The sequence below is a fragment of the Salmo salar genome, chromosome ssa12 (assembly GCF_905237065.1).
Source record: "Salmo salar chromosome ssa12, Ssal_v3.1, whole genome shotgun sequence".
In the NCBI taxonomy this organism is placed as follows: Eukaryota; Metazoa; Chordata; class Actinopteri; order Salmoniformes; family Salmonidae; genus Salmo; species Salmo salar.
Window position 1 is genome coordinate 26,810,313 of NC_059453.1, and position 27,749 is coordinate 26,838,061.

At 41.4% G+C, this 27,749-nt stretch overlaps 1 protein-coding gene across 1 annotated transcript in view; it reads left to right on the top strand.

Moving 5' to 3' along the window:
* LOC106564691 (VPS10 domain-containing receptor SorCS3) overlaps positions 1-27,749 on the top strand; it is a 248,845-nt gene that overhangs the window by 149,886 nt on the left and 71,210 nt on the right. Inside the window, exon 3 of the mRNA XM_014130944.1 lies at positions 21,317-21,416. Within this exon, the coding sequence (XP_013986419.1) occupies positions 21,317-21,416 (100 nt within the window). The remainder of the gene's footprint in view (positions 1-21,316; positions 21,417-27,749) is intronic.

Sequence of the window (27,749 nt, forward strand, 5' to 3'; positions counted from 1 at the left end):
CCTGCCAGAAATAATCAGACACCCATTTTTCAAGCTAGCATATAATGTCACATAAACCCAAACCACAGCTAAATGTAGCACTAGCCTTTGATGATCTTCATCAGATGACAACCCTAGGACATTATGTTATACAATACATGCATGTTTTGTTCAATCAAGTTCATATTTATATCAAAAACCAGCTTTTTACTAGCATGTGACTAGCATTCCCACCGAACACTGCCGGTGAATTTACTAAATTACCCACGATAAACGTTCACAAAAAGCATAACAATTATTTTAAGAATTATAGATACAGAACTCCTCTATGCACTCGATATGTCCGATTATAAAATAGCTTTTCGGTGAAAGCACATTTTGCAATATTCTCAGTAGATAGCCCGGCATCACAGGGCTAGCTATTTAGACACCCAGCAAGTTTAGCACTCACCAAAGTCAGATTTACTATAAGAAAAATGTTATTACCTTTGCTGTCTTCGTCAGAATGCACTCCCAGGACTTCTACTTCAATAACAAATGTTGGTTTGGTTCAAAATATTCCATTGTTATATCAAAATAGCGGCGTTTTGTTCGTGCGTTCAAGACACTATCCGAAAGGGTAAATAAGGGTGACGAGCATGGCGCAATTCATGACAAAAAAATTCAAAATATTCCATTACCGTACTTCGAAGCATGTCAACCGCTGTTTAAAATAAATGTTTATGCCATTTTTCTCATAAAAAAGCGATAATATTCCGACCGGGAATCTGCGTTTAGGTAAACAAACGAAAGAAAATAAAGCATGGGGTCGACTCGGGCACGCGCCTAAGCCCATAGTACTCTGATCGGCCACTTGCCAAACGCGATAAAGTGTTTCAGCCAGAGGCTGCCTCGATATCGTTCAGCTTTTTCCCGGGCTCTGAGAGCCTATGGGAGCTGTAGGAAGTGTCACGTTATAGCAAAGATCCTCAGTCTTCAATAAAAAGAGCCAAGATTAAACACAACTTATCAGACAGGCCACTTCCTGCATGGAATCTTCTCAGGTTTTGGCCTTCCATATGAGTTATGTTATACTCACAGACACCATTCAAACAGTTTTAGAAACTTTAGGGTGTTTTCTATCCAAAGCCAATACTTATATGCATATTCTAGTTACTGGGCAGGAGTAGTAACCAGATTAAATCGGGTACGTTTTTTATCCGGCCGTGTCAATACTTCCCCCTAGCCCTAACAGGTTAAGAACAAATACTTATTTACAATGAAGGCCTACCAAAAGGTAAAATGCCTCCTGCGGGTACGGGGGCCTGGATTTAAAATAAATAAATAAATAAATACAATATAAATATAGGACAAAGCACACATCACAACAAGAGAGACAACACAACACTACATAAAGAGAGACCTAAGACAACAAGGCAGCAACACATAACACAACATGGTAGGATCACAACATAACAACAACATGGTAGCAGAACAACATGGTATAAGCACAAAACATGTTACAAACATTATTGGGCACAGTCAACAGCACAAAGGTCAAGAAGGTAGAGACAACAATACATCACACAAAGCAGCCACAACTGTCAGTAAGAGTGCCCATGACTGATTCTTTGAATGAAGAGATTGAGATAAAACTGTCCAGTTTGAGTGTTTGTTGCAGCTCGTTCCAGTCACTAGCTGCAGCAAACTGAAAAGAGGAGTGACCCAGGGATGTGTGTGCTTTGGGGACCTTGAACAGAATGTGACTGGCAGAACGGGTGTTGTATGTGGAGGATTAGGGCTGCAGTAGATCTCAGATAGGGGGGAGTGAGGCCTAAGAGGGTTTTATAAATAAGCATCAACCAGTGGGTCTTGCGACGGGTATAGAGATGATCAGTTTACAGAGGAGTATAGAGTGCAGTGATGTGTTCTATAAGGAGCATTGGTGGCAAATCTGATGGCCAAATAGTAAAGAACATCTAGCCGCCCGAGAGCACCCTTACCTGCCGATCTATAAATTACGTCTCCGTAATCTAGCATAGGTAGGATGGTCATATGAATCAGGGTTAGTTTGTCAACTGGGGTGAAAGAGGAGTGATTACGATAGAGGAATCCAAGTCTAGCTTTAACCTTAGCCTGCAGCTTTGATATGTGCTGAGAGAAGGACAGTGCACCGTCTAGCCATACTCCCAAGTACTTGTATGAGGTGACTACCTCAAGCTCTAAACCCTCAGAGGTAGTAATCACACATGTGGGAAGAGTGGCATCCTTCTTACCAAACCACATGATGTTTGTTTTGGAGGTGTTCAGAACAAGGTTAGAGAAAGCTTGTTGGACACTAAGAAAACTTTGTTGTAGAGCATCAACACAAAATCCGGCGAGGGGCCAGCTGAGTATAAGACTGTATCATCTGCATATAAATGGATGAGAGCGCTTCCTACTGCCTGAGCTATGTTGTTCATGTAAATTGAGAAGAGCATGGGGTCTAGGATCAAGCCTTGGGGCACAGATTTTCTGACTTTATACACTGCACTCTTTGAGAGAGGTAGTTAGCAAACCAGACCAAAGACCCCTCAGAAACACCAATACTCCTTAATCGGCCCACAAGAATGGAATAGTCTACCATATCAAAAGCTATGGCCAAGTCAATAAAAATAGCAGCACAATATTGCTGAGAATCAAGGACAATGGTTACATCATTAAGGTTGCAGTGACACATCCATAACCTGAGCGGAAACCAGATTGCATACCCGAGAGAATACTATAGACATTAAGAAGCCGGTCAGTTTTTCCAACACTTTTGATTTAGCAGGGCAAAATAGAAACAGGCCTATAACAGTTGGGATCAGCTTGATATCCCCCTTTAATTAAAGGACGAACTGTGGCTGCCTTCCAAGCAATGGGAAACTCCCCAGAAAAGAGAGATAGGTCATAAAGGTTGGAGATAGACTTGGCGATGATAGGGCCATCAACCTTAAAGAAGGAAGGGTCTAAACCATCTGACCCAGATGTTTTTTTGGGGTCAAGTTTAAGGACTCCTTTAGCACCTTGGACTCAGTGACTGCCTGCAGGGAGAAACTTTGTAGTGGGACAGGGGAAAAAGAGGGAGAAGCATCTGGGATAGTCCCATTAGAAGGGGTGGGAGATGAGGAAATGTTGGACGGGCAAGGAGGCATGGCTGAGTCAAATAGGAATCCTGACTTAAGTAATGTGTGATTAAAGAGCTCAGCCATGTGCTTCTTGTCAGTAACAACCACATCATCAACATTAAGGGACAAGACAGCTGTGAGGAGGGTTTATTCTCCAGGTCTTTAACCTGCCTGGGCAAGCGACCCACCTAGTCAACAGCCAGTGGAATCGCGTGTCGCGAAATATAAATTCCTCAAAAATGCTATAACTGAAATTTCTCAAACATATGACTATTTTAAACCATTTTAAAGACAAGACTCTCGTTAATCTAACCACATTGTCCGATTTCAAAAAGGCTTTTCAGCGAAAGCAAAACATTAGATTATGTCAGCAGAGTACCCTGCCAAAAATAATCATACAGCCATTTTCAAAGCAAGCATATATGTCACAAAAACCAAAACCACAGCTAAATGCATTTCGTGACGCATTTCGTGACAAAAAATGTCAAAATATTCCATTACCATACTTCGAAGCATGTCAAACGCTGTTTAAAATCATTTTTTTTGCTATTTTTCTTGTAAAATAGCGATAATATTCCAACCGGGCGACGTTGTATTCATTCAAAGGCTGAAAGAAAAAAATTGAGAATTCTCATGAACGCGCATCTCCAGTGTCACTGTTCCCAGCCTGACCACTCACAAACAGAGCTGCTGTACTTCGCCCAGAGACTGCAGACACCCCATTACACTTTCTGGCGCCTTCTGAGAGCCAATGAAAGCCTTAGAAAATGTCACGTTACAGCAGTATTTTTGATAGAGATGCCACAGAAGGAGAACAAATTGTCAGACAGGGCACTTCCTGTATGGAATCTTCTCAGGTTTTGGCCTGCCATATGAGTTCTGTTATTCTCAGACACCATTCAAACAGTTTTAGAAACTTTAGAGTGTTTTCTATCCAAATCTACTAATTATATGCATATTCTCGTTTCTGGGCAAGAGTAGTAACCAGTTTAAATCGGGTACGTTTTTTATCCGGCCGTGCAAATACTGCCCCCTAGCCCCAACAATTTAACCATTTTCCAGAATTTCTTGGGGTTAGACCCACAGAGAGAGAACTGCTCCCTAAAGTAAATAACATTGGCCTTCCGGATAGCCTGAGTGCACTTATTTCTAATTTGCCTAAACGATAACCAGTCAGCTTGAGTATGCGTGTGCCGAGCCTTTCGCCAAATGCAATTCTTGAGGTGGAGTAACTCTGCATGATCACGGTCGAACCAGGGGCTGAATCTGTTTTTAATTCTCATTTTCTTTATGGGGTGTGTTTGTTTACAATACCACTGAAAATATAAAAAAAGATGGTCCAAGTGTCTTCGACAGAGGGGATCAAGCTGATTCTATACCATTTTACAGAGGCCAGGTCATGAAGGAAAGCTTGCTCATTCAAGTTTTTTAGCAAGCATCTATGACAAATCAGGACAGGTCGTTTCACTGATAAGCCATTTCGAACACAGGCTGTAAAACAGTGATCACTAAGGTCATTACAGAAAACACCAGAACGATACCTATCATGATTATTTGTGAAGATAACTTTGAGGAGAGTAGCCTTTTCTGGGTGTTTGGAGTCATACCTTGTGGGATTGGTGATAATCTGAGAAAGATTTAGGGAGTTCCATTGCTTTAGGACTTGGTCAGGTGGTTTAAGCATGTCCCAGTTTAGGTCACATAACAGGACAAATTCAGACTTAGTGTAAGGGGCCAGGAGAGCGCTTAGGGCAGGTAGGGTACAGGTCGGTGCTGATGAAGGATGATAGCACCCAGCAACAGTCAACAAAGAGCTATTTGAAAGTTTAATGCTTAAAACCAGCAAATCAAATTGTTTGGGGACAGACATGATGGAGACAATCGAGCACTAAAGATGATCCTTGGTAAAGATTGCCACTACCCCACCTTTAGAAGATCTGTCTTGCCGAAAAAGGTTTTAACCAGAAAGGTTAACATCAGTAGTCAAAACACTCTTTCTTAACCACATCTCAGTAATGACCAACAAATCTGGTTTGGAGCTGTGAACTTTCAATTGATCCATTTGAGGTAATAAGCTTCTGGTGTTAACGTGCAGAAAACCCAGGCTTTTACAAGAGTAGAAATCAGTGACGCAGATATCAAAGCACAAATCAGAATTGGGGCTAGCAACTGTAGATGGGCCGGAGTATACATGCACATTTCCAGATATCATCAACAGTAATACAATCAAGGCACTGCATATTACAGGGAGAGCTCAACAGTGTTGATTTATGACATCTGAATGTGCATCAGATGGCAAAGAGATCATATTGTTCAGCAATTTAATCAGGTAACATGAATACAAAGCCGGCGAGAGGTGGTTAGAATAGGATGGGAGGCCAAAAGTCTGTGTAACCAATAGAGAGTCAGAGTCCCGAGTGTGGGAAAAAACATAGTCAGTCCCACAGTTGGGTAAAGAAAGTTTAGCAAAATAGCAAAATAGCAAAATGCACAAGAAAAAAATGTAATATATAACAACTTGGGGCTAGCCATTGTAAGTTCAGAGTCACTCGCCCCAACAGTGCGTGTGTGCAGGAGGCGAGCAAAAGCTCGGGAGAGAGTGGTGAGTGTGGTGCAGGTACCTGTACCAGCCAGGCAAGGGCAGACAGTGAACAGATCACCAGGTGGAATTCAAGCAGCAGTGCAGCAAGCAATGGGAGTAGGTGTCACACCCACTTGGGAAAAGCTTTTATTTCTGGTGGCAGATTTCTTGTAGAATTTGTTTTTAATAAAAAATAAAATCAAAAAATTGCCTTTATTTAGCCAGGTAGGCAAGTTGAGAACAAGTTCTCATTTACAACTGCGACCTGGCCTAGAATAAAGCATAGCAGTTCGACACATACAACAACACAGAGTTACACATGGAATAAACAAAACATACAGTCAATAATACAGTTGAAGAAAATCTACACTGCTCAAAAAAATAAAGGGAACACTTAAACAACACAATGTAACTCCAAGTCAATCACACTTCTGTGAAATCAAACTGCCCACTTAAGGAAGCAACACTGATTGACAAATTTCACATGCTGTTGTGCAAATGGAATAGACAACAGGTGGAAATTATAGGCAATTAGCAAGACACCCCCAATAAAAAGGTGGTTCTGCAGGTGGTGACCAGAGACCACTTCTCAGTTCCTATGCTTCCTGGCTGCTGTTTTGGTCACTTTTGAATGCTGGCGATGCTTTCACTCTAGTGGTAACATGAGAAGGAGTCTACAACCCACACAAGTGGCTCAGGTAGTGCAGCTCATCCAGGATGGCACATCAATGCGAGCTGTGGCAAGAAGGTTTGCTGTGTCTGTCAGCGTAGTGTCCAGAGCATGGAGGCGCTACCAGGAGACAGGCCAGTACATCAGGAGACGTGGAGGAGGCCGTAGGAGGGCAAGAACTCAGCAGCAGGACCGCTACCTCCGCCTTTGTGCAAGGAGGAGCAGAAGGTGCACTGCCAGAGCCCTGCAAAATGACCTCCAGCAGGCCACAAATGTGCATGTGTCTGCTCAAATGGTCAGAAACAGACTCCATGAGGGTGGTATGAGGGCTCGACGTCCACAGGTGGGGGTTGTGCTTACAGCCCAACACCGTGCAGGACGTTTGGCATTTGCCAAAGAACACCAAGATTGGCAAATTCGCCACTGGCGCCCTGTGCTCTTCACAGATGAAAGCAGGTTCACACTGAGCACATGTGAGAGACGTGACAGAGTCTGGAGATGCCGTGGAGAACGTTTTGCTGCCTGCAACATCCTCCACCATGACCGGTTTGGCGGTGGGTCAGTCATGGTATGGGGTGGCATTTCTTTGGGGGGCCGCACAGCCCTCCATGTGCTCGCCAGAGGTAGCCTGACTGCCATTAGGTACCGAGATGAGATCCTCAGACCCCTTGTAAGACCATATGCTGGTGCGGTTGGCCCAGGGTTCCTCCTAATGCAAGACAAAGCTAGACCTCATGTGGCTGGAGTGTGTCAGCAGTTCCTGCAAGAAGAAGGCATTGATGCTATGGACTGGCCCGCCCATTCCCCAGACCTGAATCCAATTGAGCACATCTGGGACATCATTTCTCGCTCCATCCACCAACGCCACGTTGCACCACAGACTGTCCAGGAGTTGGCGGATGCTTTAGTCCAGGTCTGGGAGGAGATCCCTCAGGAGACCATCCGCCACCTCATCAGGAGCATGCCCAGGCATTGTAGGGAGGTCATACAGGCACATGGAGGCCACACACACTACTGAGCCTCATTTTGACTTGTTTTAAGGACATTACATCAAAGTTGGATCAGCCTGTAGTGTGGTTTTCCACTTTAATTTTGAGTGTGACTACAAATCCAGACCTCCATGGGTTGATAAATTGGATTTCCATTGATTATTTTTGTGTGATTTGGTTGTCAGCACATTCAACTATGTAAAGAAAAAAGTATTTAATAAGATTATTTCATTCATTCAGATCTAGGATGTGTTATTTTAGTGTTCCCTTTATTTTTTGAGCAGTATATATACAGTGTGTGCAAATGAGGTAAGAAAAGGGAGGTAAGGCAATAAACAGGCCATGGTGGCAAAGTAATTACAATATACCAATTAGACACTAGAGTGACTGGTGTGCAGAAGATGAATGTGCAAGTAGAAATACAGGGGTGCAAAGGAGCAAGATAAATAAATAAATAAATAAATACAGTATGGGGATGAGGTAGTTGGATGGGCTATTTACAGATGGGCTATGTACAGGTGCAGTGATCTGTGAGCTGCTCTTTTGCAATTCGTTCCAGTCATTGGCAGCAGAGAACTGGAAGGAAAGGCAGCCAAAGGAGGAATTGGCTTTGGGGGTGACTAGAGAGATATACCTGCTGGAGCGCGTGCTACAGGTGGGTGCTGCTATGGTGACCAGTGAGCTGAGATAAGGCGGGGCCTTACCTATCAGAGACTTGTAGATGACCTGAAGCCAGTGGGTCTGGCGACAAGTGTGAAGCGAGGGCCAGCCAACGAGAGAGTACAGGTCGCAGTGGTGGGTAGCATATGGGACTTTGGTGACAAAACGGATGGCATTGTGATAGACTGTATCCAATTTGTTGAGTAGAGTTTTGGGGGCTATATTGTAAATGACATGGCCGAAGTCGAGGATCGGTAGGATGGTCAGTATGAAGGATGCTTTGTTGCGAAATAGAAAGCCGATTCTAGATTGAATTTTGGATTGGAGATGATTCGTGTGAATCTGGAAGGAGAGTTTACAGTCTAACCAGACACATGGGTATTTGTAGTTGTCCACATTCTAAGTCAGAACCATCCAGAGTAGTGATGCTGGTCGGGCGGGTGGGCAGGTGTGGGCAGCAATCGGTTGAAGAGCATGCATTTGGTTTTACTTGCATTTAAGAGCAGTTGGAGGCCACAGAAGGAGAGTTGTATGGCATTGAAGCTCATCTGGAATTTAGTTAACACAGTGTCCAAAGAAGGGACAGAATATACAGAATGGTGTTGCCTGCGTAGAGGTGGATCAGAGAATCACCAGCAGCAAGCGCGACATCATTGATGTATACAGAGAAGAGAGTTGGCCCGAGAGTTGAACCCTGTGGCACCCCCATAGAGACTGCCAGAGGTCCGGACAACAGACCCTCCGATTTGACACACTGAACTCTGTCTGAGAACTAGTTGGTGAACCAGGCGAGGCAGTCATTTGAGAAACCAAGGCTGTTGAGTCTGCCAATAAGAATGTGGTGATTGACAGAGTCGAAAGCCTAAGCCAGGTCGATGTTGCTGAGAGGGTGCCGGGCAGTTGAACGGGGTAGGAGTAGCCAGGTGGAAAGCATTGCCAGCCGTAGAGAAATGCTTATTGAAATTCTCAATTATAGTGTATTTATATTTATTTATTTATCTGTGGTAACAGTGTTTCCTAGCCTCAGTGCAGTGGGCAGCTGGGAGGAGGTGCTCTTGTCCTCCATGGACTTTACAGTGTCCTAGAACTTTTTTGAGTTTGTACTACAGGATGCAAATTTCTGTTTGAAAAAGCTAGCTTTAGCTTTCCTAGCTGCCTGTGTATATTGGTTCCTAACTTCCCTGAAAAGTTGCATATCACGGGGGCTATTCGATGCTAATGCAGAACACCACAGGATGTTTTTGTGCTGGTCAAGGGCAGACAGGTCTGGAGTGAACCAAGGGCTATATCTATTCCTGGTTCAACATTTTTTGAATGGCGCATGCTTATTTAAGATGGTGAAGAAGGCACTTTTAAAGAATAGCCAGGCATCCTCTACTGACGGGATAAGGTTAATGTCATTCCAGGATACCCCGGCCAGGTCGTTTAGAAAGACCTGTTTGCTGAAGTGTTTTAGGGAGTGTTTGACAGTGATGAGGGGTGGTCGATTGACCGCAGACTGATTATGGTTGCAGACAATGAGGCAGTGATCGCCGAGATCTGAGAAAATGCCAGTGAATGGTCTTTGAACAGCAGGAGTGGGCTTCAGAGGATGCTTCAAAGACTCCTGACACTTGTTGGGCCCAAAGGCCTTTTACTTCACACCTTTGTGCTAATTGAATTTGTATCTATTGCTTAGTTCCAGGTTGGAATGGCATCCTCAGGTCTCTGCTGTTTGTTGGCTAGAGCAGCCACCGTATAGCTTGGAAAAATAAAACCTTGGAAGCAAGAATCTCTCAGGTTAATTTTGGTCAAAATTAGGTTGTAGGTCGTGTACATCCTGCCCCCAATCAGACACATCGACGGCCCTGAAATAATTTAATTTGACTCTATGTAAAACACACATCCTGAGGCTGCATTTATTGTAGCTGGGGATTTTAACAAGGCTAATCTGAAAACAAGGCTCCCTAAATTTTATCAGCATATCAAATGCGCAACCCACGCTGGCAAAACCCTGGATCATTGTTATTCTAACTTCTGCAACGCATATAAAGCCCTCCCCCGCCCTCCTTTCGGAAAATCTGACCACGACTCCATTTTGTTGCTCCCAGCCTTTAGACAGAAACTAAAACAGGAAGCGCCCATGCGTTCAACGCTGGTCCGACCAATCGGATTCCACGCTTCAAGATTGCTTCGATCACGTGGATTCGGATATGTTCCGCATAGCGTTTGACAATTACATCGATAAATTAGCTGATTCGGTGAGCGAGTTTATTAGCAAGTGCATCGGTGATGTTGTACCCACAGCGTCTATTAACCTGTTGGGACTAGGGGGCAGCATTTGCACGTCTGGATAAAAAAAATGTACCCGATTTAATCTGGTTACTAATCCTACCCAGTAACTAGAATATGCATATACTTATTATATATGGATAGAAAACACTCTAACGTTTCCAAAACTGTTTGAATGGTGTCTGTGAGTATAACAGAACTCATTTGGCAGGCAAAACCCTGAGACATTTTCTGACAGGAAGTGGATACCTGATGTGTTGTATTGACTTTAAACCTATCCCATTGAAAAACACAGGGGTTTAGGAATATTTTGGCACTTCCTATTGCTTCCACTAGATGTCACCAGCCTTTACAAAGTGTTTTGAGTCTTCTGGAGGGAGATCTGACCGAACAAGAGCCATGGAACGGTGATGTCCCATTAGACACCTGGCGCGCGAGTTCATGTTGGGTACCCTCGTTCCAATACGTTATAAAAGAGTATGCATTCGTCCACCTTGAATATTATTCATGTTCTGGTTAAAAAGGCCCTAATGATTTATGCTATACAACGTTTGACATGTTTGAACGAACGGAAATATATTTTTTCCCCTCGTTCATGACGAGAAGTCCGGCTGGCTTACATCATGTGCTAACGAGACGGAGATTTTTGGACATAAATGATGAGCTTTTTTGAACAAAACTACATTCGTTATGGACCTGTGATACCTGGAAGTGACATCTGATGAAGAGAATCAAAGGTAATGGATTATTTACATAGTATTTTCGATTTTAGATCTCCCCAACATGACGTCTAGTCTGTATCGCAACGCCGTATTTTTCTGGGCGCAGTGCTCAGATTATTGCAAAGTGTGATTTCCCAGTAAGGTTATTTTTAAATCTGGCAAGTTGATTGCGTTCAAGAGATGTAAATCTATAATTCTTTAAATGACAATATAATATTTTACCAATGTTTTCTAATTTTAATTATTTAATTTGTGACGCTGACTTGACTGCCGGTTATTGGAGGGAAACGATTTCCTCAACATCAATGCCATAGTAAAACGCTGTTTTTGGATATAAATATGAACTTGATAGAACTAAAAATGCATGCATTGTCTAACATAATGTCCTAGGAGTGTCATCTGATGGAGATTGTAAAAGGTTAGTGCATCATTTTAGCTGGTTTTATGGTTTTGGTGACCCTGTCTTTGACTTGACAAAACATTACACACAACTCTTGTAAATGTACTGTCCTAACATACTCTAAATTTATGCTTTCGCCGTAAAACCTTTTTGAAATCGTAAAACGTGATTAGATTAAGGAGATGTTTATCTTTCAAATGGTGTAAAATAGTTGTATTTTTGAAAAATTTGAATTTTGACATTTATTTGGATTCAAATTTGCCGCTCTTGAAATGCACCTGCTGTTGATGGAGTGCACCACGGGTGGCACGCTAGCGTCCCACCTAGCCCCAAGAGGTTAAAACATTCCCCAACCAGAAACCGTGGATTGATGGCAGCATTTGCGCAAAACTGAAAGTGCGAACCACGGCTTTTAACCTCTATGGGCTAGGTGGGACGCTAGCGTGCCACCCGTGGTGCACTCCATCAACAGCAGGTGCATTTCAAGAGCGGCAAATTTGAATCCAAATAAATGTCAAAATTCAAATTTTTCAAACATACAACTATTTTACACCCTTTGAAAGATAAACATCTCCTTAATCTAACCACGTTTTACGATTTCAAAAAGGTTTTACGGCGAAAGCATAAATTTAGAGTATGTTAGGACAGTACATTTACAAGAGTTGTGTGTAATGTTTTGTCAATTCAAAGACAGGGTCACCAAAACCATAAAACCAGCTAAAATGATGCACTAACCTTTTACAATCTCCATCAGATGACACTCCTAGGACATTATGTTAGACAATGCATGCATTTTTAGTTCTATCAAGTTCATATTTATATCCAAAAACAGCGTTTTACTATGGCATTGATGTTGAGGAAATCGTTTCCCTCCAATAACCGGCAGTCAAGTCAGCGTCACAAATTAAATAATTAAAATTAGAAAACATTGGTAAAATATCATATTGTCATTTAAAGAATTATAGATGTACATCTCTTGAACGCAATCAACTTGCCAGATTTAAAAATAACCTTACTGGGAAATCACACTTTGCAATAATCTGAGCACTGCGCCCAGAAAAATACGCGTTGCGATACAGACTAGACGTCATGTTGGGGAGATCTAAAATCGAAAATACTATGTAAATAATCCATTACCTTTGATTCTCTTCATCAGATGTCACTTCCAGGTATCACAGGTCCATAACGAATGTAGTTTTGTTCAAAAAAGCTCATCATTTATGTCCAAAAATCTCCGTCTTGTTAGCACATGATCTAAGCCAGCCGGACTTCTCGTCATGAACGAGGGGAAAAATATATTTACGTTCGTTCAAACATGTCAAACGTTGTATAGCATAAATCATTAGGGCCTTTTTTAACCAGAACATGAATAATATTCAAGGTGGACGAATGCATACTCTTTTATAACGTATTGGAACGAGGGTACCCAACATGAACTCGCGCGCCAGGTGTCTAATGGGACATCATCGTTCCATGGCTCTTGTTCGGTCAGATCTCCCTCCAGAAGACTCAAAACACTTTGTAAAGGCTGGTGACATCTAGTGGAAGCAATAGGAAGTGCCAAAATATTCCTCAGACCCTGTGATTTTCAATGGGATAGGTTTAAAGGCAATACAACACATCAGGTATCCACTTCCTGTCAGAAAATGTCTCAGGGTTTTGCCTGCCAAATGAGTTCTGTTATACTCACAGACACCATTCAAACAGTTTTAGAAAATTTTGGGTGTTTTCTATCCATATGTAATAAGTATATGCATATTCTAGTTACTGGGTAGGAGTGGTAACCAGATTAAATCGGGTATGTTTTTTTATCCAGCCGTGTCAATACTGCCCCATAGCCCTAACAGGTTAATAAGGGCAAGGTGACCGGAAACATGACCGAATACAAACATTGTAGCTATTTCCTCCGCAAGGCAATCAAACAAGCTAAGTGTCAGTATAGAGACAAAGTAGAATCGCAATTTAACGGCTCAGACATGAGAGGTATGTGGCAGGGTCTACAGTCAATCACGGACTACAAAAGGAAAACCAGCCCCGTCGCAGACCACGATGTCTTGCTCCCAGACAAACTAAACAATTTCTTTGCTCACTTTGAGGACAACACAGTACCACCGACACGACCCGCTACCAAAACCTGCGGCCTCTCCTTCACTGCAGCCAACGTGAGTAAAACATTTAAACGTGTTAACCTTCGCAAGGCTGCTGGCCCAGACGGCATCCCCAGCCACGTCCTCAGAGCATGCGCAGACCAGCTGGTTGGTGTGTTTACGGACATATTCAATCAATCCCTATCCCAGTCTGCTGTTCCCACATGCTTCAAGAGGGCCAACATTGTTCCTGTTCCCAAGAAAGGGAAGATAACTGAGCTAAATGACTATCGCCCCGAAGCACTCACTTCCGTCATCATGAAGTGCTTTGAGAGACTAGTCAAGGTCCATATCACCTCCACCCTACCTGACACCCTAGACCCACTCCAATTTGCTTACTGCCCCAATAGGTCCACAGACGGCGCAATCACACTGCACACTTCCCTAACCCATCTGGACAAAGGAATACCTATGTAAGAATGCTGTTCATCGACTACAGCTCAGCATTTAACACCATAGTACCCTCCAAACTCATCATTAAGCTTGAGACCCTGGGTCTCGACCCCGCCCTGTACAACTGGGTCCTGGACTTCCTGACGGGCCGCCCCCAGGTGGTGAGGGTAGGTACAACATCTCCACCCCGCTGATCCTCAACACTTGGGCCACACAAGGGTGCGTTCTCAGCCCTCTCCTGTACTCCCTGTTCACCCATGACTGCGTGGCCATGCATGCCTCCAACTCAATCATCAAGTTTGCAGACGACACTACTCTATACCATCTACTGCATCTTGCCTATGCCGTTCGGCCATCGCTCATTCATATATTTTTATGTACATAATCTTATTCATTCCTTTACACTTGTGTGTATAAGTTAGTTGTTGTGAAATTGTTAGGTTAGATTACTTGTTAGGTATTACTGCATGGTCGGAACAAGAAGCACAAGCATTTCGCTACACTTGCATTAACCTCTATGGGCTAGGTGGGACGCTAGCGTGCCACCCGTGGTGCACTCCATCAACAGCAGGTGCATTTCAAGAGCGGCAAATTTGAATCCAAATAAATGTCAAAATTCGAATTTTTCAAAAATACAACTATTTTACACCATTTGAAAGATAAACATCTCCTTAATCTAACCACGTTTTACGATTTCAAAAAGGTTTTACGGCGAAAGCATAAATTTAGAGTATGTTAGGACAGTACATTTACAAGAGTTGTGTGTAATGTTTTGTCAAGTCAAAGACAGGGTCACCAAAACCATAAAACCAGCTAAAATGATGCACTAACCTTTTACAATCTCCATCAGATGACACTCCTAGGACATTATGTTAGACAATGCATGCATTTTTAGTTCTATCAAGTTCATATTTATATCCAAAAACAGCGTTTTACTATGGCATTGATGTTGAGGAAATCGTTTCCCTCCAATAACCGGCAGTCAAGTCAGCGTCACAAATTAAATAATTAAAATTAGAAAACATTGGTAAAATATTATATTGTCATTTAAAGAATTATAGATTTACATCTCTTGAACGCAATCAACTTGCCAGATTTAAAAATAACCTTACTGGGAAATCACACTTTGCAATAATCTGAGCACTGCGCCCAGAAAAATACGCGTTGCGATACAGACTAGACGTCATGTTGGGGAGATCTAAAATCGAAAATACTATGTAAATAATCCATTACCTTTGATTCTCTTCATCAGATGTCACTTCCAGGTATCACAGGTCCATAACGAATGTAGTTTTGTTCAAAAAAGCTCATCATTTATGTCCAAAAATCTCCGTCTTGTTAGCACATGATCTAAGCCAGCCGGACTTCTCGTCATGAACGAGGGGAAAAAATATATTTACGTTCGTTCAAACATGTCAAACGTTGTATAGCATAAATCATTAGGGCCTTTTTTAACCAGAACATGAATAATATTCAAGGTGGACGAATGCATACTCTTTTATAACGTATTGGAACGAGGGTACCCAACATGAACTCGCGCGCCAGGTGTCTAATGGGACATCATCGTTCCATGGCTCTTGTTCGGTCAGATCTCCCTCCAGAAGACTCAAAACACTTTGTAAAGGCTGGTGACATCTAGTGGAAGCAATAGGAAGTGCCAAAATATTCCTCAGACCCTGTGTTTTTCAATGGGATAGGTTTAAAGTCAATACAACACATTAGGTATCCACTTCCTGTCAGAAAATGTCTCAGGGTTTTGCCTGCCAAATGAGTTCTGTTATACTCACAGACACCATTCAAACAGTTTTAGAAACTTTAGAGTGTTTTCTATCCATATATAATAAGTATATGCATATTCTAGTTACTGGGTAGGATTAGTAACCAGATTAAATCGGGTACATTTTTTTTATCCAGACGTGCAAATGCTGCCCCCTAGCCCTAACAGGTTAACATCTGCTAACCATGTGTATGTGACAAATAAAATTTGATTTGGAGTTTTGATCTGGAGCGAACGCAATGCTGTGGAGGGTAGCATCCTTCGCATGTACCTGCCGAAATATCAAAGTTTATCTAACTCCAAATCTATCCTTTTGTAAAAAACATGGCGACAAATGTGAGAGCTTTAAGCTGTGTCTCTCTCTCTGAGGGGGGCGTATCCACACTACCTCAGGGTTTCTTCCTCGATGCTGTCAGACACAACAACAGCAGACAGTGCAACTACTGCAGTACCTAATCCCTTCTCTGATAGTCAAGTAATATTTCAGACTGCTGCTATCTTCCATCAGCAAGCCAAAACCACATTTGTTTCAGATGCCTGGGAAGTGATGTGATATTTCATAAAGTGCTACTCCAACAGCAAGAGTGAGTATTACCTCTCTACTGTGCTGCTGAAGAAACTTAAGCTATGTTTCGCACAGAATTGAAATTCTGAAGGCAAATGACGTTTTGTCTTTTTCTCAGAATCTCCCTTCACTTGCAACAGTGCCTTTGGCTCTCTCTTTCTCACTGTCCCTCAACACATTGTATCCAGACCAGAACCTATACATAAACACCAAACACCAGATAAACAACCGTCTCGGTGGACAGGGGCTGATGAGGAAGAAATTACTGAATAAAAAATAAGGAAGGAAGAGAAGTGCATATTGTATGATGGTGTAGCCAGGTTTAAAAACTGCAATTACATGCTAATTATGAGTACAGCTTCCTTCCCCGCAGACAGTCATGAATATGTAGTCATTCTAGGTTTTGCATTAACAAAAAAGACGCCTCAGAAATCAGACTAACTGTAGGAGGCATATGTGCTATGGTTTGGAGGTTTGATTGAATGCATTTCTGTCTGATTGTAGTCTGTCTGTGACACTCTCACACCAGAGCCTTAGTACTTGAGGATAGAACTAAGAGGTGAACAGTAAAATGGATGCATAGCCTACATACAATACAGCAGCTATATATCTCTTCAATTTATACTTGACAAGCCACTCAGGCAGGCAGCATTCTGTGTCTGGTCTGTAATGTCCCTGCCTGCTGCGGACATGAGAAGACTCCAACAATATAACGTAGCCCTTGGGAGCTTCCCAGTGCTCGGAGGCCCGTTCCACATAATATTTCCCTCTCCAATCAGTCATCGCCCGTTCAATTCTACAACTCTTTTTAAATATCCTGTAGAAGCTGTCAGCATGCTCTCATGCAGTGTCTTTCTCTCTCGTTATTCTACTTTGTAATCATCGTGACCGTCTCTCCCCGGCACTCAGGAATGAACTGGAATGAAGAAAGATCTTATTGTAATTTCGACCGAAACTGTATTACTGGCGGAGCTGCACTACTCTCTGCCGACTACGCCATTAGGAGAAAAAGACCCTGAAGAGCTATAAAATAAGAATACTTTCCCATTCATCTTTCCATACTCATACTGTAAGTTGCACCACACATCCGAAAGGGGTTAATGCTGAGTGGGTGTGGACGTTTTGCAGTCTTCAGACAGAAATAATTAGGTATTCACAGGGACATGGCAGCTATTCTAAGGCTCATGCGAACATGCACACACAATCACTGCGAAAATGTACCCTGTCTATACATAAATGGGGATGCCTTTTCAAAACACAAGATAGGCTACAGAAATAAACTGAAATAAACTTTTACACATGCATTTTGTGAAAGTGAAAATCATTCATGTGTTAGCAGCCAATATCAACTAGGGATATATCATGTCACTTCTCTGGAGTCCAGAGCAAGCAAAATCATACGGCCAATTTTAACAGAGGTCGCAGGATCATATGGAAAGCATGTTCTGTCTGCACCGTGCCATCACTTTGGAGGGCAGCATGCTTGCAGAGTGCTTGTTGCAAGCCGGGTTGCCCTGTTCTTCCTCACAAATGTCATAATAAATATGTTAAATCTTCATCCCATAATATTGAAAGCATTGCGATGTTACAGCTGTTTAACTTTAGACATACACTGAGTATACAAAATGTTAAAAACAACTGCTTTTCCATGACATAGATTGACCAGGTGAATCCAGGTGAAATATATGATCCCTTATTGATGTCACTTGTTAAATCAACTTCAATCAGTGTTGATGAAGGGGAGGAGACAGGTTAAAAAAGGATTGTTAAGCCATGAGACAATTGAGATTGTGTATGTGTGTTATTCAGATGGTGAATTGGCAAGACATAAAATATAAGTGCCTTTCAATGGGGTATGGTACAGTAGTAGGACACAGACACACTGGTTTGTGTCAAAAACTGCAACGCGGCTTGGTTTTTCAAGCTCATTAGTTTCCAAGGTGTATCAAGAATAGTCCACCCCCCAAAGGACATCCAGCCAACTTGGCACAACTGTGGGAATCATTGGAGTCAACATGGGCCAGCATCCCTATGGAACACTTTCGACACCTTGTAGAGTTCATGCCCCAACGAATGAGGCTGTTCTGAGGGGGAGGTGCAACTCAATATTCGTAAGGTATTCTTAATGTTTGGTATACTCTGTTTATAGCCAATAGGCACCTAAACTAGGCCTTTCTGAAATATGAAATTAGATCAATCAAATCACCAGGTAGCCTGTTCTGGCAAAGATGAGTCAGTAGTAGATCAATAAACTGTATTTTATATGGATGATAAATGTAGGTCTACTCTGTTTTTATCAAGGAAAAATTGAAGAAATTATGCAAGTTCATTTTGGTCACTAATTTGGATATGTGTGCCCACCTTTGTGCTCCATTGCTGATGACTGGTCATTGGTCGACAATCAAGATGTGAAACTTTTTGGTTCTGAAGCATGGATGAGCATTTAAAGATGCCATGCAGGATTCAGAACAAGGACGACATGAAGGAAAAAGGAACCCACACACTGCTCTTGATAGTATCACTAATCTTTAATAAGCTTACATATCGGCCTCGCGGCCTTTGTCAGAGCTTTTGTGAGTTTTTTTAAATTAGCACTCTTATGTAGACCTAGCCCCACCCACATCGCTTCCACGCATCGAAAGAGGTTGGAGGCGAAGGAAAAACAAAGAAGTGCTATCAAATATAACAGTATGCATTTCATAAATATTCAAATAAAGTGTGTAAATAAGACGTATTAAACACGTCTGTAAAACCATAATGAGGACATAGCAAGTTTTATCATTGGGTACAGCGTACAAAAAAATATCAGAGTAATCTTAAATAGGGACATAATTCATGTTCAAATTCACAACATACATAGGCATTTCATCATTAAGTCCTTAAGGAAATAATGTTTGGAGGGTGAATATCCAAAAACATTCTCTTTTACTCAGAGTATTATTAATATCACCTCCCCTGTCTGATATCTTAACTTTCTAAAGCTAAAGAACACTCCGTAATGTTCATAACCACATATACTATGAACTCGCGAGAAGGGGGAGATGCGGTCAAGGAACACTGGCATATTTTATCATCAGACCCAGCTTTGCCGGCTGTATTAAAAAATCCCCCACTTATTGTGTATAGGAGAGGTCGCAATTTACGCGATAAATTGGTTCATGCCAACTGCCAGCCACAAATGAAATCAGCCAGGCTCTTTTACACCCTCTTCCAAATGGTAGCTACAAATGCAAAGGATGCGCATAGTGAAACAATATGATGAAGAGTGAATATTTCTGGCACCCACATACAGGAAAACGGTTCCAAATAAATGACATTATTACGTGTTCCACCACCCATGTTTTTTACATATTTAAATGTGGGCTGTGCTATGTAGGTAAAACCTCTCGTTCTCTCAAACAGAGAATAAGTAAACATAAAAGTTCAATCAGGAGAAACGTCAGGGATTATCCAGTCGCAGTACATTTTAATGACCTAAAGCATGACATTTCTACCTTTAGACGTTGTGGCATCGAGAAAGTTAAGATATCAGACAGCGGAGGTGATATTAATAATACTCTGAGTAAAAGAGAATGTTTTGGGATTTTCACCCTCCAGACATTATTTCCTAAAGGACTTAATGATGAAATGCCTATGTATGTTATGTTGTGAATTTGAACATGAATTATGTCCTTATTAAGGTTACTCTCATGTTTTTCGTACGATGTACCCAATGATAAAACTTACTATGTCCTCATTATGGTTTTACAGACGTGTTTAATACGTCTTATTTACACACTTTATTCGAATATTTATAAAATGCATACTGTTATATTTGGTAGCACTTATTTGTTTTTCCTTCGCCTCCAACCCCTTTCGATGTGTGGAACGGATGTGGGTGGGGCTAGGTCTACATAAGAGTGCTAATTTAAAAAAACTCACAAAAGCTCTGACGAAGGCCGTGAGGCCGATAAGTAAGCTTATTAAAGATTAGTGATACTATCAAGAGCAGTGTGCGGTTTCCTTTTTCCTTCATCTTGTTCAACTTTTACCATGCAACTGCAATAAAGATTGCTCAGATGAGTGCCTTTGGATTTTTGAAGAACAAGAATGACAAAAATTGTATAAAACCAACAAAAAATTTGGTGGGGGCAAAATTATACTACCACTGAAAAAGGCACTCTGGAGACTGAAAGGGCAAAGGGGCCTGTGCTCTGCACAGGTAGAGCCATATCTGTGCACGTGCTTGTTAGCTAACAGCTCATTCCTATTGCACATTTTTTCCAGCCTCCTGGATTCCGGGCACATCCACATGTTTTGCATTCGTCATATTTCATTTCAAAGTAGTCATCAATTACTAAAGGTGTTAAGCTTCCGGGCATCTGTGAATGGTTTGTTTCCATTAGCACCTATCAATGACTGGTTAACCTCTTTGATTATGCTGGTGTTATAACACAGGAATAGTTTTTGCTCTGTGCAACATGGTCGTATATTTAGTTTGCATGTTTTAGAATGTAAGGCCCTTGAGCACTCTAGAATCCTGTAGTAATAAGGGTGAGATAGCCAAGTACTATAATATTTACAATAACAGGGCTATTTCACATGACATGGTTCAAAGCCAAGATCATTCAATTAGGTCATAAACCTACCTTAAGAGGTGGTTGTGGTTGGAAGCAGGTGTTGGTACATAACCGCTGTCTATAAGTCTGTACGTCTGTCTATCTATACATTTGAACTGCCTGTCTGTCTGTAATTTGCTAAATTGTAGTTACTTGCTACTATAACCTATTTATTGCCTTACCTCCTCACGCCATTTGCACACACTGTATATAGACTTTCTTTTTTTTCTATTGTGTTATTGACTGTATGCCTGTTAATTCCATGTGTAACTCTGTGTTGTTGTTTGTGTCACCCTGCTTTGCTTTATCTTGGCCAGGTCACAGTTGTAAATGAGAACTTGTTCTCAACTAGCCTACCTGGTTAAATAAAGGTGAAATAAAATAAAAAAATAAAATAATATTTCTGTCAGTCTAAACACATTTCTTTCATTTACAGATCAACAGACTATGGCTCCACCTATGAGAGGATGAATGACAAAGTGGGATCTAAGACTGTCCTCAGTTACCTGTATGTCTGTCCATCCAACAAGAAAAAGGTAAGACAAACTTCAAAAGAGTGATTTTCAATAACACAGTAATGACTAAGACTTAGAAGGACTTAATTACATTTAGTTGAATTAAGTGGAACTGATTGTTCATTGTCCATTCTCTGCTGCCGCCGTTTGTTCTTTCTGATCAAATCAAATGTTAAGGTTAGACGGTAGACTCAAATAAATATGGTTTGAATAAATATTTTCTTTCAAGCTTTTAAATGTTTTTGTAGTTCGTGAAATAACCAAAGATTAATGACCATATTTAGCTTACATTGCCTTATGCTGTTTCCAAGATGGCGTAGCAGTCAGACGTCTTTGTCCTGTCGTGTCCCTTGTATATATCTTTTTACATCTTTTTCTTCGCATATCTTTTTAAAATATTTTCCTAAACCTCAACTTCTAAATACTCTCCTGCAACCCGCCTCACCCAATGTGGCGTGGATCTGTTTATTTTTATTTTTTCTAAAGTATTTCTATTTACTTCGGATCTGGAATCCCTCAACTGAAGCTAGCCAGCTAACTACCTACCAGCTATCAGTCAGCAAACCATTGCTAGCGGTCATCAGCTAACCTTTAGCTCGGAAAGCTCTCGCCAGTTCGAACAACGTGACGGCCTGTTGACCTCTGACAGTCTCTATGGGGGTGCCACAGGGTTCAATTCTCGGGCCGACTCTCTTCTCTGTATACATCAATGATGTTGCTCTTGCTGCTGGTGATTCTCTGATCCACCTCTACGCAGACGACACCATTCTGTATACTTCTGGCCCCTCTTTGAACACTGTGATAACTAACCTCCAGATGAGCTTCAATGCCGTACAACTCTCCTTCCGTGGCCTTCAACTGCTCTTAAACGCAGGTAAAACTAAATGCATGCTATTCAATCGATCACTGCCCGCAGCTGCTCGCCCGTCCAGCATCACTACTCTGGATGGCTCGGACTTAGAATACGTGGACAACTACAAATACCTGGGTGTCTGGTTAGACTGTAAACTCTCCATCCAGGCTCACATTAAGCATCTCCAATACAAAATTAAATCTAGAATTGGCTTCCTATATCGCAACAAAGCATCCTTCACTCATGCTGCCAAACATATCCTCGTAAAACTGACCATCCTACCGATCCTCGATTTCGGGGATGTCATCTATAAAATAGCCTCCAACACTCTACTCAACAAACTGGATGCAGTCTATCACAGTGCCATCCGTTTTGTCACCAAAGCACCATACACTACCCACCATTGCGACCTGTACGCTCTCGTTGGTTGGCCCTCGCTTCATACTCGTCGCAAAACCCACTGGGTACAGGTTATCTACAAGTCTCTGCTAGGTAAAGCCCCGCCTTATCTCAGGCTTACTGGTCACCATTTCAGCACCCACCCGTAGCACGCGCTCCTGCAGGTATATCTCACTGGTCACCCCCAACGCCAGTTCCTCCTTTGGTCGTCTTTCCTTCCAGTACTCTGCTGCCAATGACTGGAATGAACTGCAAAAATCTCTGAAGCTGGAGACTCATATCTCCCTCACTAGCTTTAAGCACCAGCTGTCAGAGCAGCTCACAGATCACTGCACCTGTACATAGCCCATCTGTAAACAGCCCATCTATCTACCTACCTCATCCCCATACTGTATTTATTTATTCATCTTGCTCCTTTGCACCCCAGTATCTCTACTTGCACATTCATCTTCTGCACATCTACCATTCCAGTGTTTAAATGCTATATTGTAATTACTTCACCACCATGGCCTATTTATTGTCTTAACTTACCTCATTTGCACTCACTGTATATAGACTTTTTATTTTATTTTGTACTACTGTATTATTGACTGTATGTTTTGTTTATTCCATGTGTAACTCTGTGTTGTTGTATGTGTCGAATTGCTACGCTTTATCTTGGCCAGGTCGCAGTTGCAAATGAGAACTTGTTCTCAACTAGCCTACCTGGTTAAATAAAGGTGAAATAAATAAAAATAAAATAAATAAAAAAATGCTGGCAGTTTGCCTGGACTTAGAAAGTCAATTCAAGATTGTTACCAAGCAACACTTACTCATACTGTAGTTATAGCCTCAGAACATTTACCATGACACAACACAGAGACCAGAAAGACCTGTTAGAAAGACAAAACGTATTCAAGAACAAATCTTGTTGGTTTGTAGATAAATGCTGAAGCAAAACTAATTTTCAAAAGTAGGTGCCTCTTCTCTGAGCGAAGTTTCTTTTTACTTTGGGAAGCAGACCATCTATTCCACATTATAACACAGATGTCTCAGTCTCCGCTGAAATCTTTTATAAGGGTCATGTTAAGGTCCCTCACAAGCAAACCGTTCATGAATAAACTTTTCTCTGTTGGTAATGTGAAGGGAAAAGGGCCCCAGCTGGCTTTCTGGGCCTCCCGAAGAGAGTCAAATCAGTTCATAGATCACTAACGCTGACCCTGAAAATGCCTCCATGGAAAGAGAGAGTTTGTGGGATACCGAGCTGATGGACTTAACCCGCGTCAGCCTTGGACTCAGTAATACCTCAGTCTGACCCTGTGACTATTTTCCCACTGGCCAGCCGGACTTAGTGATAGACCCTATAGTCTAGTTGAAGGTAGAGTATGCCCATCAAGCACATTTCCTAGGTACACGGATAGGGGCTAACCAATCCAAAGACACACAAGATACGTGGACAGGCAGCAGATTTGCTGCAAGGGCCTTATCATCTCCTTTTTATGGTGATAGACTTAGAATCTTGGAGTTTTCTTCACCCAAGTTTGGGAATTACGTTGTAGTAGAAGCTCGCCACAAGATCCTATGATGTCCAGATGCCCACTATTGACCTCTGGCTTCCACCGATCCACAATGCTCCTCACCTTATCTCTTATCTCATTATCGATGGATGAGCCCAACTCTCTACTGGATAAGCTGGGCCATTTTCTCCTCATTGCATTCCAGTGACCAAGCATAACATATGTGTGTATAGCATGAAAACACAAAGAGGATTATCTCTATATCTGTTGAGATGAGGCAGTAATGACCCTTAAATCATTGTCACAATATATTTGTGTATTTAATGCCTCAAGGGTGTTTTTTTCTCCCACATGAATATAGCATGACAATCAATTGTTTTCCTCACAACAAGATTCTGTTAACGTCACAGACTATATTCTCACATGATGTCTAAAGGAACAAATCCAGAGGCTTGACCTTTCTAAGAGCAGATAATAGATTTGAATGATGGTGCTGACATTTATCTTCAAGCTTGTAAAGAAAACACCCATCATGAATTGCCCTTATGCATGTTCAGCCTTATTCCGAGGTCTTCTGCACAGTTTGACTCACAACCACTTCTAGCATTCTAAATATCTAAATATAATTAATACACATAGACATAGAATGAATAGACATTCTATTTCTATGGGTGTAACTAGATTGATGTCCCAATTCACCGGAATTTAGTCTTTTTATACCTTCCCTACAGAGCGCTCACTCACAGATAGGCCACAATTGATCTGTGTTTGACAAGATTAATCTGCTGTGAGAAATCTTCTCCTCCTCTCCTCCCCTTGTTTGTGGTCATCAGATGACTCGAGCACCATCCAACAACAGGCTTCCGCCCCTCAGACAACACAGCAATGGCTATCGCACTCCTCTCTTGACGATTAGCTCGGTTGCTGGACTCCCACCAACTAGCTGAACATCAGCAGATAACATGCAGAGGTTATCCTAACAACCTGTATTGATCTAAGCTTTGTTACCAACCTCACTCCTCTTTGTTCCCAGGAAATCAATTGGCAAGTGGATGTTGAGCAAAATCTTAATTACCTGGCGATGCGATGTTATATTTGATCATGTGAAAGTTATTGACGATGCTGTGGGCTGTTACATAAGCTCCCCTTGTGGAACTTAGTGCCTGTTCAAACTGATTCAGGAACAGATGGACATGACAATATCCATATGAGCCACATAAACAATCTCTGAAAGGAAATTAATTAAATCTACCGAGAGATTGGTTACGAGAAGGCTTTTAGTCTGGTTATGGTATTTGTCCAATACATTTTTCTAAATTTTGTAAGATAAATCATGTTTGAACAGGGTTTATTCTTGAATATGTCACATGGCAAATTATATTTACTGTGCAGGAAATTAAATCAGGCTGGTTAAAGATTCATCGTCTTTGGCAGTTAATACATTTCCAGACTTCTCAAATTCCTTTTACTCTCAACATATAAAGTGTAATATTACACCTTCCAATAAATGCAGCAGTGATATAGGGGATATACAGAGTACAGCTATACAACAAGCCCTCAATAGAGAGAGGTCTTAATATGAAGTGTATTACAGTAAATATAAAGGAAGCCTGGTTGAAAAGGACTCGCCTATATTATTATTAGAGAGCTGAGAAAAGTTCAGTGTCTCCCTGTTCAGTGGTGAAGAAACACTGATCCACCCAGACCCTTCAAGGACTTCTAGCATTTGTACTTTCCCCTCTAAGTGGTGAGACAGAGAGAAAGGTTCTGACAGAAGATTAAAAAATGCAAGGTGAAACACAATTTCCACTCATAAATGCTGTCGATTAATACAATATTATGAAAAATGATTAGACCTAACATTAGAAACTATTTAATTACATGTGACAAGGCCCTAAAACACTGGGAGTAATAGACGGGGCCCTTCGCAGTCCCTCGTCCCTCAGTGATGACAATGAATGGAAACATTTGAAGGTCGGCGAACAAGAATAAATTGAAGGAACATTTTTTTTTAAATAAAAAAATGGCACAGAGTCCGCAGTCTGTTTTTTAGCTTTAATGAATAACAATTTATCTAAATCACCACCAGGGAGATTCCGAGTTAAAACTGGGGAAAGAGGGCTGGGGAGGATTCCTAGTTAAGCTGGGGAAAGAGGGTGTTATTTTTGTCAGTGACAAATGCACTGCTGTTTTTTCCAATTCAAATCTGTTGCAGGGAAAGAAAACACAGCAGTTTGGGCTGTGACACTATCCAAGTCACGCTTTTCCCTTCTCCTTTTCTGTCTGGGTTTAGTAGTTAATTATCATTAAAGCCAGGTGTCAGGTTAATGTCTTATTGCATTACATCACAAAGAGAAAGCATATTTGAGCTATGTATGTCTTATTAATCAATATATCTATGGATCACTTTGAGAAAATAGGGCCTGGTTATATAGTGGATATGCTTTTTAGGGATATTTCTGTGTTTTGAAAGTAATTAACTGTAATGCAAATGTCTGCTTTACTTCCCTCCACAAATAAATCATATTATACCAAGATATAGATACTACACCAATAAGGTCAGATTTTGTTACAATGTAGTTTTTCATATTATATATCATACAGGCTTCCAAACAAAGGGCTTTTGTCACGGATCCCTCTGGAAACTGTCATTACGCACACCTGGTCCCTATTCCCATTTGATTAGTAATTGTATAAGTGTTCCCTTTGTTCACCATTGTCTTTGTCGGTTATTGCTACAATGTCCATTGGTGCGTGTGAGTACCTGTGCTGTGTGTTTTGGGCTTTCGTGCCCTTGTGGATTGCGCAGAGGATTACCGGTCTCGTCCCATGTGTTTAATCATTGTGCGCGTGTGTTATTAAATCAAGGTACTCCTCGCTCTTTTTGTTTGGATTTCAACCCTGTGTTTTGTTTAGTGTTTGTTTGGTCTTCGTGCAAATGTCTGCTTTACTTTACACGGCACACTGTAATTTGGGCTTAATTAAAAAACCCTATTACACATTCCTGCGTCTGTCTCCCGAATCATTCATGCCAACGTGACAGCTTTATCTTAAATAAGTTGTGTCAATGGTGTGTACTTTCACAGAATCTTAGGTTTTATACTATGAACATGATTTTAGTTTTACAGATCTTGCTCTGTCGTTCCTTTCTCAAGAGGCTCATTTCTAACAAATATGCAACAAAACATTTACATTTTCACTGAATTCATGACAAAATGAAAGCAGAGACTGTATTATTCCTAGCATGGAAATATAATTCCTCCTGCTGTGGTAACATTGAGCATTCCACTAAGACATGATTCTTAATTGCACACATATTTGTTCTTTCTTATCACAGAATTAGATATTGTTCAAAACAAATTGCATTGCCTAGACATGTAGTCATGCTTGACATGTAGTCATGCTGTGTTGAGTTCTCTCTGGCTACACAGGTGTGTTACAGAATACCATAGCACAACAGGCTATTGATCAACAGTATATTCTTAAAACTTATCCTATTCTTTAACAAAGCAACTTTTTGTTGTAGTTGTGTTGTGGCCCCTCACGATTTACTTATAGGTCCACAGGGGTATTCTGAACCACCTCTATCTCATTAAAGGGAATGTA